At 37.5% G+C, this 13,898-nt stretch overlaps 2 protein-coding genes across 2 annotated transcripts; one reads left to right on the forward strand and one right to left on the reverse strand.

Annotated features, from left to right (window-relative positions):
* Nucleotides 1–234: 234 nt before the first annotated feature.
* LOC113324329 lies at nucleotides 235–810 on the reverse strand. The gene has a single exon (XM_026572645.1). The coding sequence runs from the start codon at nucleotides 808–810 to the stop codon at nucleotides 235–237; it is 576 nt and encodes a 191-aa protein (XP_026428430.1).
* Nucleotides 811–2,644: 1,834 nt separating this feature from the next.
* LOC113321951 (probable inactive purple acid phosphatase 2) lies at nucleotides 2,645–5,734 on the forward strand. The gene is made up of 2 exons (XM_026569938.1): nucleotides 2,645–3,483; nucleotides 4,213–5,734. The coding sequence occupies exons 1-2, from the start codon at nucleotides 2,773–2,775 to the stop codon at nucleotides 5,446–5,448; spliced, it is 1,947 nt and encodes a 648-aa protein (XP_026425723.1). The 5' UTR covers nucleotides 2,645–2,772; the 3' UTR covers nucleotides 5,449–5,734.
* Nucleotides 5,735–13,898: the final 8,164 nt, after the last annotated feature.

The raw sequence follows: 13,898 nt of genomic DNA on the forward strand, positions 1-13,898 counted from the left end.
AAAAGCTCGTCGTGAGGTCATCTTATAATCTAGCCTATTTGAAATGATAATAAACTTCTCCAGGCCATTCTATATACAAAATAAAACCTGGCCTACCCTCATAAAACTCAAAAATATCTTCAGCCAGCAAGCAGGCTTGTTTGGATAAGGCATCAACTGAAAAATTCACCCATCTATAGCTATGAATATAACGAATATTGTTGTAAAAGTTCTTCGCCAACCTCCACTTCTGAACTACTGCCATGGAAACTCGTCCTTTTGAAAAGCTTGAATGCAACTCATCGAGTCTGACTGAACACAAATATTTTTCACGTTCCACCTCTTGTCTAGCATCACACCATAAATAATAGCATCCATTTCTGTGCAATAATTAGTCTGCCAGCCAAGACCAATACAGAGAACGCCAAGTACTGCTGCATTGACATCACGAAAATGAACACCAGCACCATCCTGACCTGGATTTCCAAGTGAAACACCATCACAACAAATCATGATTTCATCATGGTTAGGAGGAGACCAACAAGCCTCAATTGGAGTGGAAATTTTGCACGATCTATGCTGCACCTTGAAGTAATTTAAGATGCGTAATTCCTCCACATTATTAAACATATGACTGTTCATTCTAATTGAGTTATCACGTATTACCTGATAAATCCTTCCTTTAAAACCAAGCCACTGGACCGCCATGACTTCAAAGTAAGCTTTATTGCGCAGCTTCCATAATTCCGTGACAATTGCGAGATTCGCAACCAGCCACAGATCCTTTATCATCCTGTTGCGCCCCTTAGCAGCCTTGTAAAAGGCCACCATATCTTCGTTTCGCTATTGATTAAAAATCCCAGCCGTCCAAGCCCAAATCCTCTTAGCAACTCTGCAATGCCAAGTAATGTGGCTAATAGTCTCGCAGCTCTTTCTATATAAACGACACATCGTAGGCATGCTCCTACCAGTCTTCTTAATAATATTATCTTCACTTGCGCAACATTGTTTTGTACAAATCTTCCAATATTGTACACTCAAAGTAGGGTGCACAACCGGCCGTGTAAAGAGAGCAACACTCGCAGAATTAACTGAAAAAACGCCTTTAAAATCCAAATCTCAAAGTTTATAATCTTCTCCACCAGCAATGAGTGGTAAATTATCAACATCAATATTGCACTGTACCATCAAGTCTCTCATTTTTTGAGGAACAACCCACACACCATCAACAATTATATCACTCACTTCGGCCTTAAAATCATTAGGGCTCTTAGAAGTGATTCTAAGCCTCTTTGCTATCGAAAAATCACCACACCAATTATCAAAAAATAAGGAAGTATTCATATCATCACCAATAATTGAACGTGTATGCCGTTGTACAAAACCAAAATCCATATGATTCCAGGAAAAAAACTTGGAACCCAACTTATAATCAATCAGATTGCCATTAATTTTGAAATACTTGGCCCTCAAAAATCTAGCCCAAATCTTGTCAGAGTCACAGATAGTAACCCACAACTTCATAAGCATTGCCTTGTTTACCTCCGCCAATCTTTTAATTCCTAGGCCACCTTCACGCCTTGAACAACATAGGCTATCATAAAGAACCGTAAAATACTTACGTTTCTCAGCATTGCCAGACCATAGGAAATTCCTAATGGCCCTCTCAACCTGCTCAATGATCTTCCTTGGCCACTTGTAAACAGCCATAGAGTGAACAACATAACTAGAAATCACCGATCGAATCAAGACAAGTCTAGCCTGAAAAGATAGAAGTTTTCCCTTTCATCCAGCCAACTTATCCATAATCTTCTCTACCACTTGTCGAACATGAATGTGGCGCACAATTCCTGGCTTCAACTGAATTTCCAAATACCTATCCGGGAATCAAGCTCTTCCCATGCCCAAATAATTAGAAATAACAATATCCCGAGAGCCCATGCCACCTCCATAATAAAATTTTCTTTTGGTACTGTTTACGTTTTGGCCAGAGGGCCCTTTGATACATGCCGAGCATGTTCATTAAGTTTTGCGAACTATGTAAATTTCCTTTACAGAAAATAAGAATATCATCCGCGAAGAGAAGATGTGTAGGCGCCACACCTTTCTTACTAACCATAGTATGCATGCTTCGTCTTGCAAACAATTTAGAGAGATTACGACTCAAAATATCTTCAATAAGTACAAAAATCAAAGGCGAAAGAGGATCACCTTGTCCCAAACCTCTGGTGATACTAAAGAAACCTTCTGGACTACCATTAATCATAACAGAAATCCGAACCGAGTGAAGAATGTTCCATGAACACCAATTCTCGGAAAAACCATATTGATGAAATACCTTAGCTATAAACTCCCAACTAACCGTATCAAAAACCTGGGCAATATCCAATTTAAGGTCAACATTATCATGTTTCCTTGCCACATTAATCTCATTGATTAATCAGAAGCCAAGACAATATTCTCATGAATGTTCCTTTCCTTCATAAACAACGCTTGCTCTTCAGGAATCAAACTTATTCAGCACTGTTCCAAGTCCAAACCACTGCATGCATTTTGGTACCCCATAAAAACAGCCATGTTCCGAACTCCAAAGATGTGGGATACCAACCACTAGGGTACCACTACTGTACTATACATAGTCTATTTATTGCGGAGCTGTCTGCCCAATCTAGTCTAGTCTTGTACTTCACTTCAGCTGTGCCTCCAAAATAATACCATTTTCTAATTCGAATATACTTGTTTTCATCTTCCATTTCTAATGGATCAAACCTCTCTCGCTTGATCTTCTCGAAAATGATTCGTTCAATGTCCCTTTTCTTCATCTTCTTCGTCTGCTTGTTTATCATTTCTACAGTACAATCTGCAAACTCATCTTCTCCAGTTTCCATCACTTACACTCCCAAAACCCTAGCCAAATCAGGTGATTCAGTTAACATCCAATGGAGTGGAATTGAATCTCCATCAGATTTAGATTGGTTGGGTATATATTCACCACCAAATTCATCACACAATAAGTGGATTGGTTATGTTTTTCTATCTTCTTGTAAGAACTGGAAATCCGGGTCTTGTTCAATCGACCTTCCATTGGTTAATCTTCGATCAAATTACGAGTTTCGGATATTCAGATGGACTGATGATGAGGTTGATAAGGAAAAAGTTGATCATGATCATAATCCATTACCAGGAACAAAGCATTTTTTAGGGAAATCAGAAGAATTAGGGCTTGAAATTGGTAATGGACCACAGCAAATTCATTTGGCTTTTACAGATAATGAAGATGAAATGAGGGTTATGTTTATTACAGGAGATGGGAAGGAGAATTATGTTAAGTATGGAAGAGATGAAGGTGCCATGAATAAGGTTGTGAAGACTATAGTGAGCAGGTATGAGAGGAAAGATATGTGTGATGCTCCTGCTAATACTAGTATTGGGTGGAGAGATCCTGGTTTTATTCATGATGGAGTCATCAACAACTTGAAATCAGAGAAAAGGTATTATTACAAGGTAATTAAGAGTTATTTAATTCTTTTTTTGCAATTTTTAGTTCATTCATTTATTAGTTTTGGAAGACTTCATTTACTTGTTTCTTGGTTAATTTATCATAGAAATTTCTAACATTCTTGGTTAGTTTATCTTAGTAATTTCTAAAAATGCTCTAGTTTTCTCCTTCTATCTATGATCCTCTGTGTGTGTTGGTGTGTTTATATAGTACACAGTACCCACCATCAGCATGCAGGGAATTTGATTTTGTTTTCATTCTATATTCTACTAATACTGTTGGATACCAATCAAGAAAAGAAAAGGTATTGTTGCTATGAGGGGTTTGAGTTTCCTGTGAAACCTTTCGAGTTCAATTATGGCACATTGAATTATTTCTTGAGAAGACAATGGTATGGGAGTCTTTCTCAAAATACTCACGGGGTAGCAGAACTGGTTGCTGAGGCATAAGTATTAGAGTATGGTAATTGATCACTATGAGTTTTCTCCAATTGTGCACCAATTCTGGAAACTGCTTTTTGAGTTCTTTCTTGTAAACTTAGATGTCACTTGTCAGTTAGCTATCTTTTTGTCTATAAGAGGTTCGACATCAGTGTCTGTACAGCAGATTGATTGCCTTGCACACCTTCTTTATCTCCTAAGGCACTAATCTATGTTGTTTCTCATGACGGATTAGAGCTTTCCACATCCAGTTTGTCTTTTAGTGACTGGTTCCTTCCATGTTTGTCATGATAGGTTGGAAATGATGCAGGAGGTTGGAGTGCGACTCATAGCTTCATGTCACGTGCTAGGAACTCAGATGAGACAAACGCATTTTTATTCGGCGACATGGGAACTGCAACCCCATATTCAACCTTCCTTCGCACGCAAGATGAAAGTATATCAACAATGAAATGGATTCTACGTGACATTGAAGCTCTTGGTGACAAGCCGGCTTTTATTTCTCATATCGGAGACATTAGCTATGCAAGAGGCTACTCGTGGTTATGGGACACATTCTTCACTCAAATTGAACCTGTTGCATCTAAGGTCCCGTACCATGTGTGCATTGGAAATCACGAATATGATTGGCCATTACAGCCTTGGAAGCCAGACTGGTCTTCTTACGGTAAGGATGGTGGTGGTGAGTGTGGGGTCCCATACAGCCTCAAGTTTAATATGCCTGGGAATTCTTCATTACCAACTGGAACTCGTGCCCCTGCAACTCGGAACCTTTTCTACTCGTTTGACAGTGGGGTAGTGCATTTCGTGTATGTGTCAACTGAGACTAATTTTCTTCCAGGCAGTGATCAATATAACTTCATTAAGCACGATCTCGAGACAGTCAATCGAAAGAAGACACCTTTCGTTGTTGTCCAAGGCCACAGACCAATGTATACAACTAGTAATGAGAATAGGGATGCCCCCTTGAGGAACAGAATGTTAGAACACTACGAGCCTCTGTTTGTGAAGAACAAGGTGACTCTAGCAATGTGGGGTCATGTTCATAGGTACGAGAGGTTCTGTCCGATGAAGAATTTCACCTGTGGGGAGGAAAATGAAGCTTTACCAGTACATGTTGTGATTGGAATGGGGGGACAAGATTGGCAACCTATATGGACACCAAGGCCTAACCACCCAACGGACCCAATCTTCCCTCAACCTGAAAGGTCTTTGTACCGCACAGGCGAATTCGGGTATACGCGACTTTTTGCCACGAAGGAAAAGTTAACCCTCACCTTTGTAGGTAACCATGACGGAGAGCCACATGACGCGGTGGAAATTCTGGCATCAGGCAAAACTACAAAGAGAGTTGAGGATGCTTCAAATAAGTTAGAAGTGGGAAAAAGTTATTTTTCATGGTTCATGAAAGGAATGGGTCTTCTGGTGACTGGAGCTTTGACGGGATATCTGATTGGTTCCATAACACATTCCAGAAGAGTACCTTCATCTGGAGCAAGCTGGGCACCAGTGAAGACTGAGGATGCATGAACGGGTGGTTTCGGAATCTAAGCTGCTGTAAGTTATTGAGGTTCGGTATTCTGTAAACTTTAAGTACTTTATACTATGTGAAAGAGGAGCATCTCTTCATTCCTGTAAAGCTGTGATCGTGCCCTTGAAGTTGATCCAGCCAGGTAAACTGTAATTCCTTTACCCCTTCTTAAGCTTATGTAAATTAATAAATATACCTTTTTAACTCACCAAGTTGTATTGTTATGTATTTTTCATCTCCACTCTCATTAATAAATATCGTGAATCTAAATATTCACCGCTGCCACATCTCAGTTCTTATTGTTTCAAAACGCCATTATCTTGTTCCTCATTCATTTATTTGACTCGTAGATGCAGTGATTAGTTTTTTTAATGCTAGACATGGAAACAAGAAGAATGTCAGTAACTAATATCTATTCATCCTGTTTAGCTAATTCTTCTTCTTCTTTTCCCATTTCTCAAGTCAACCCACAGCTAAATTCCTTAATGTAAACAACTGACATTTATCATAAGCATATGAATTATACTTGTCTTACATGCTGCGTCTACACAACTAGTAGCTATTCATCTTAATTATCCTTAATTGATGAATAGGTAATTCATTCATCCCAGCCAGACAATTGTATGCTTACTCAGCTAATATCACCAATGATAAAGAAGTTATGTTAGCCATTCGTGTTAGAAACCTGTATCTCAGAGTATTTTGCAAAAATACAGCATTCAGGGTGTGGTATCGTTGTGTTGCTCCCACCCAAGGTTGTAAGACAAAGATCAGCTAGAGTATTTAGTTGCGGCAACCAACCATGCCTTGAGAATTGCAACAAAGTTTTCTATAATAGCAATAGAGTCTGACTGATTCAGCAGCAATTGAGTTGTTGGAGAGTTTTTCTGGGGTCTTTGCTGGTGATGCAGAATGAAAAAAATCTAAGCAGCGACCTTTCCATATGAACCAACAAATCGTGTGATTGTTCTTGCTGGTGATGCAGCAGAATGAAAAAAGAAAATCTAAGCAACGACCTTTCCATATGAACCAACAAATCTTTACAGACAGATCTTTCCATCCAACATTCCCGGTAGAGCTAATATTATCACTTCCAAACAACAACTCCACCTATTGTCTGACAGTTAGTCTGGAATTTCAACTCACTCATATGCAGTTTAGGCCAAACCAAACTGTCTTACTGTTTGTGATAATTGGTATGCCATGACCCAAACTAAATCTTACTCCGTACTAATTAGATCAATTCATTGAGCCACGAGTGCTGAAGTACATATCAAATAACACGGGCAGACAACAAACGAAAATATCAATGACCTGAAACGGTAGCATGTTCGGTCCATTCTACATACATAATAAGTTCGTCGTATCATCAAGAAAGCAAACGCTGTAAATGTGCTAAAGTGTTAAAAACATCCAATTCGGGTTAGAAGTAAAACCAGTTTGTATCTTAGTTGAAAACCTTGGAGTCAGTAACAGTTGCAGTTCAATATTAACTTGCCGCACCTTCCCATGTTTATGATTTCCTGGAATATCATTTGGGAGCTGAACCCAGACTTCTGCCAAATATCCTTGCACCATATGCACCGCAAGAACAGCAAGTACAAGCTTTCACTAACTTCTAAAGCTTCCACACTCTGCAAAGGGGTTAAACGAGTAAACGTTGAACAGAAAGCCAAATTACATTAAAATTTCCTGCAAAGGTTTAAGAGAGAGGCTTGTATATTTTTAGGTTAATACTACAATACAGTCATGGACCAGTATCAAACTGTCAATCGAGCGTGGTCTCCTCCAATAGGACCGTCCTCATCATTCAGCCAGCATGTACACGACGATTATTGCCCATGGACCACATGCGATTAATCCTCTCCACAAATAAAACCCGACGCACAATAGGGTGGGCTTACCAGCCTAAGAATAAGAATATACTTTGTAAAAGTCCTGTAGTTGATCCTCAACCCAAAAAGGAGAAAATTTTTGATGGGGTCGAAAGGGGCGTGGGGGACAAATGATATGTTGATAATGTCTTTGATTCCCATGAATTTTGTTTCTAATAATACCAAAATATATTTCTTTTATATTATTGGAAACAGAATTTATGGGAATCAAAGACATGGATCAACATATCATTTATCCTCCATGCCCCCTTCGAATTTCGCCCCCATCAAAAATTTTATCACCTAAAAGTGTGAATCTAGTAGAGACCTGCCAGTCGACAATGGCACGCCAACAATTTTGCACATTATTGAATCGAATAAAATAAATAAAATAATAAACATTATTCCGATTATAATAAAATCTTAAACGTTGTATACTTGCATATAAATTAAAATTCATTTAACCAATAACCGAAAGAGGTTAAAGTTATTAATCATTAAACCACCGTAACCCTTTTTAATTTATATTAAAATGCTGAATCGCTAATGAAACTGGACCTAACTCTAACCGTTGTGTAATAAAATATGTTAGCCGCACAGAAAACAAAAGCTTAAAACAAAATGGTGTTTGGATTTCCACTTTGGAGCCTATCTGGGGGCGGCTTGGAACCAAACCAGCCACTAGATTCGATTTCGTAGGTGGAGTGGGGCTAAGTAGGTGTACGAAGTTTGGTCCATTAAACCCCTAAACATCAAACACATTGATGGAATCGTCCTTATGGAGCTCCTCGAGGGGGGCATATGTAGGACAAGACGAGACCAGAAATAAATGTTTTTTTCTTACTTTATAGGTAGATGGACAGAAAGATCTCTGAAAATTTACTTTCGTTTTCTTTTCGTTGCTTAGCTGGAATTAGCGGATCACAGCTGGCAAATGTGTACGGTTTCTTCGTATACGCAGCTACACCGAGGCCGTTTGAAAAGAGAGACTGTCTAGAACTGTAGCCGTGCTGTCCCCCACCACCACCATATTATATACCCACGCTCCCCTCGGAATATTTTATAGGTGGAAAGATGAAAAAATAATTAAGCTTCTTTCTATTAGTACCGAGTTTGTTCTTTTATGGTCATTTATGCCGAATCTGTCCTCAGCTTTTTTTTATTCGCTCTTTGTTTTTACAGGCATCTCCAAGAATCCAATAGGGAGTTTTGGTTGTTAAATTGAGACATTGACTATATACAATCTTCATACCGGTTGAATGCCAGTGGCCACCCTAACTAAATACAATTTTGTTAGGACAACTTCAATGGAACATGAAAACAAACAAATATTATAATCTGTTATAGGATATGTAGTCCATGGATGTGCGACCCAATATAGTATCTAGTTCTCTTCCTACTCGTATATAAAGCATACTATGGTATGTAATATGATTGGTGTTGCTACCAATAAGAACTCTCTTACAGTTTCACATGCTCTTTGTCTTTTTCTAAGTTCTCCTTGAACACGTTATCACCACGATGTTATACCGTGGAGCGATTGATTTTATTTATTTTTTCTAAATGGATGATAAACACAAATTATTTGATTCAAAAATTGGTGTTTGGATTTACATCAAGGAAATTGTGGAACCAAATCAATAAGATAAGTTGCATTTACTTTTTCCTATTTTTTTTTCCCTTTTTTTTGTTTTTGATTTTGGCATATCCAATATAATTGTATCTCTATATCTTGGATCTATTAAATCCATGGAGAAATTGATTTGAATGTATGATTACATTTTGTATATTGTGTATACGTTTGTGCCTGAATTCATAATCAATCAAGTGATTTGGTTTTCCTAATACATGTATATGTTTGTGCTGAGTTTGATTTTGTGAGAATAGTCCGTCATTTGGAGTCCTCAGAGCATCCACAGTGGGCGAGTATAACCAAAAATTTGGGATGAGATCGTAACACAGTGGGACGGAGTAAAGATCAAATCCCAACCAAAGATCAAATTCCAGACCAAATATGGTCGCGACCAAATCCCAAATTTTAATATAGTCGGGCGTAAATTTAAAGTACGCTTGTTGCTGGGCATAAATTTAAAGTACGCTTGTTAACGGGCGGAGATTTAAATTACGCCCGATGAAATTTTAATTAAATAAAAAAAAAAAAGAATGAGGCGGACTTTTAAAGTCCGCCTGTTAAAATTTACAAAGAATGGGGCGGACTTTTAAAGTCCGCCTGATGAAATTTTAATGGGGCGGACTTTTAAAGATGAAATTTACAAAAAGTGGGGCGGACTTTTAAAGTCCGCCTGATGAAATTTTACAAAAAAAAAAATAAAAGTCCGCCTGACGAAATTTTAATCATGTACCGTTGCGTCACAACACGGACTAAACCCAAATTTTGGTCTTTTTTTTTATCTTTGATCTTTGGTTTTGATCGCACCACTGTAGTTAGGGCTGCACATACTCCGGTACGGCCCGGTTCTCCTATGGAACCGGTCCCTGTACCTGGTGTTGACCGGTACTGAAATTTGAGTACCGATACCTGTACTTGTACCTGGTGTTGTACCGGTACTCCGGTACCGGTCCGGTACAAGTCCGGTACCGGGTTTTTTACCTGAAAAGAAACAGTTCAAAATACTAAAAATAACGTTTCCAATTTTCCATAAGTTCAATGTTTCATAAGTTCATAATACTAAAAACAGTTCATTCTGTTACATATTTTCAATTTCCATAAGTTCATAATACTAATTAGATTATTCTAAGTACTTAAACAGCTCAACTGCATTGGTTTGTTCAGCTGAACCAAAGCACCATTTCCTCACCAACTCATCCATCCAGTCATCAAAGCACCACTTCTTCACTGCATTGCTTCTGTTAAGCTGAGGCACTACCTGCAGCTACCAACTCCTTATGTACCTTCCTGCCTGCAACAACAACCATATATACCATTCAGTTTTATCTCCACAATACATACTCAGCATCCCCACATCAACAACTTCAAAAATGCATCATTTCTTAAGAGATTGCAATCAGTACTACTTTCATATGCATACAAAGAAAGTTGTTTCTACTCCTATGTATAGTTATTGTGTCCTGTCTCGAACAAAGTTTTCAAGAATAAATTTAAGAAAGTTGTTACATAAGAAAACAACCTTAAAAAAAGACTACACAGAAAGCTACCAACCTTGCTGTTGGGATTTTTTGGACATCTATTCAAATGCTTTTGTAATCCAGCAGTGCCATTTACTTCATTGTGAGCAGCCTATCTTCTGTGGAAATGATGACATTCAGCATGAATATCATTTATCCTAGTCATTTCCAACCAAACACTTGATCTCACTTTTCCGTGCTTCTTTTTGCTATCTCCAACTTCAACTGCGTCAGTTGTACTTGTTGGAGTTGCAGTTTCAGTTTCATCATTTGTGTGAGATGCAGCTTGAGAGGATGATCCAACCTCTATGTGTTGAGTTGTACTTGTAGTCGGAGTTGCATTTGATGTGGAATCTAACAAACATAAAATACAAACACAATGTTAGACTGAGATTAAATAATGCAATGTAAGGAAAAACATTAACTGAGTAACTGTCGAAAAGCAAGAACATACAATAATTGAGGTAAAAATTCAGACTATCAAATTTCAGTCATTATTAAATAATGGTAATTTACTAATTTGTCAGAAGATGTAGAGTACCCTGCATTTGCTACTCTGCTAGTTAAATGAATCTGTAAAAGCTTTCAAAAGCAATGAAACAAGACTAAAAGGGTTTAGAAACAACCATGTATTTTCATTCAAAAGCTCAAGCACCAAATTACAAATCGAGGGCATCACTGCTACTCTGCTAGTATGAAAAAAGAATAGAAAATAGAAGTTCAAGCCAGACGCACTAAAAACCCCAAATCAATCTCATACAGAACGATATTCAAACAAACCCTAAAAACACCAAATCAATCTCATACAGAACGATATTCAAACAAACCCTAAAAACCCCAAATCAATCTCAAACAGAACAATATTCAATCAAACCCTTAATCAATTTCAAATCGATTCAAACCCTAAATCAATCCATGAAGATTCAAACAAATTGAACAAGAAGATGCAGAATAGTTACCTAAGACTCAGATATGGTGAGGAAGAAGAACCAATCAAAGTATCGAACAGAGAAAAGTGTTAAGAAGAGATGTTGTTGCTGCTCTTCGAGAGAAAAAAAGAAGAAGAAGATGAATGAACTGATTCTCGAACTCGATAGTCTATTAGACTATACCTAGTAAGGACGGTTGAGATTAAATCTATATCTAGATCTTACGGCTCATATTAACCGGTACTTATGGTCCGGTTCAAGTCCGGTCCTCCCCAAGAACCGGTGTCTGTGCCGGTGTAGACCGGTTCTCAACTTTCAGTACCGGTGTCTGTACCGGCCACACCGGTTCCGGTCCGGTCCCGGTCCGGTATTTTCGGTTCCACTCCGGTCCAGGCCATCTCAACCGGTTCTTGTGCAGCCCTAACTGTAGTTGCTCTCAGAAAATGGGAGAAGAAAAAGCCGATCATGATGCGGGAAAGAATCGATATGATGTGTGAAAAAAAAATTACACGGTTCTCAAGGCCGAAGCTTTTCGAATCCTTTTGTTTTTAGTAAAATACGGCACAATAAAAGGTATTCCTAAATAATTTCTATAAAATTTAGTCTTCCATATTTGGCTTTCATGTATATAGCAGATGTCTTCTCCCTGTTCAATGAATCGTTTGTGTTCACATGGTTGCTTTGATATTTTATCTTTATACGATTGATTGATTAATTAAATTTTATAATAATATATTCATATGATAAGACAATGCATATGTTCTCAAATTTATATCTTTGTGCGTATTGATTCTAATCGATGATGTACATCATTTCTTTTCTTATTTATTTTTTGCGGCGGTTGATTACTCCAGTTCTCGTCCGCTGTATAATCCTCACGGAAAAGAGGAAGACGAAATTAGGGCAGACGGAAAAAAAAACCAGTCTGGTCCAACTAAAACCGATCCGACCCGGTCCGTCCAGACCACTTGACCCGGTCCAATTGTATTCCAGTTTTGGTTTGGGCAGTGCGCAACTAGGACTATTCTGGTTTTGCGTATATACAACAGGAACCAAAATGTGAGGTATGTAACTGTTTACATTTACATCAAGATATTCGTGGATCTTCTTTATCTGTTTTTAGAACACGCCTAGTTCTGTTTTTTTATCCCCTTAAGATAAGCCAATTGAGAATTTTGGTCGGAATGCTATTTTTTTGTTATATTGAATATGATATTGGTTATAGTTGAATGACGTCTTTTATTCAATTGGTTGTACCAACTCAATTCAAATATATTTATTTGGGATTTAGAAATACTTGAACACCATTAATGCGTGCATGACTTTTTCTTCCCTAAATTTGAATGATCCGTGGAATGTAATCCACTTGCTCGACTATTAATCTGTCTGTAGTTTCAAAAGATACATTCAAATAAAATCGCATGTATTCCAATTTTTATGGAAGAACTCACAAAAGATGATATGAGTCAAAAAATTTCCATTTATCTACTTCATCTATAATATTAACGAACCGGTATATGTTGAAGTATGGCGACAAGAGAATTAATTATTTTTAGTAATATATTCAATCTAAAGTAAGTGGTTGACATGTGTAGTGAGATTCTCTTGGCCTATTGAGAAAAATAAATTTCTCAAATAAAGCTAAATGTAGCAAAATTGAAGATGGAAAGTAACCCGAAGTAATAAGGGTTAGACGTAATGACTCATATAAAGCATGTGAAGAGGGATTTATATATCATGAGACAAAAATGTATTTTTTTTCTCAAGTAGTAGTGACACCAAAGTACAGGTATCTGATGAATATGGGATGAAGCTATGATGTATTCCTAGCTCCCATCATAAATGAAAGAGTTGGAAATGCAGCTGGTCATAGGTGTTGATATATATGTGTGTATCATAATAGCAAACAATTTTTACATCAACTTTAATGGCAACAAAAACTTTGCCTAGCCAATTGACTATATAATTGAACTAGATAAAATGTTTGCGCTTATGGAATGGAAAGTACAACATTCCCACAAGACATAAATTCTCTAGAGCACTTGGGATATATCTGGATGAAATGTAACATATATTCATTCTAAAAAAATAATTGAGTTTAATCCCATTTTTCTTACATAATAAGACCACACCACTTATTAAATCTCTGAAGACTCAATGTCTACGCTTTGTATGTACTAAAGGATAATCACATCTTGTTAAGTGCAAAGAGTGTTCATGCATGCACTATTACCTACCTTTTTGGAGAATTACAGTGAGAATGGAGTTGATTGCATCTATAAATTATTTCTAATGAATGTGAAGGAAGCATATTCTTAGAAAATTAATGTGTCAATCTAGTGAAATGTAAATCACTAGAACTTGAATTACTGAATCCATTTTAACCCCGACAATGAATCGAGTGGGATTGATTTATAAAGACTTTAACATAACCATAAGGCACATTGGTTGTGACATGATGTTACGTTTTGAAAGTATTAACACGGGCATCACTTTATT

This window comes from Papaver somniferum, chromosome 11 (assembly GCF_003573695.1).
Source record: "Papaver somniferum cultivar HN1 chromosome 11, ASM357369v1, whole genome shotgun sequence".
In the NCBI taxonomy this organism is placed as follows: Eukaryota; Viridiplantae; Streptophyta; class Magnoliopsida; order Ranunculales; family Papaveraceae; genus Papaver; species Papaver somniferum.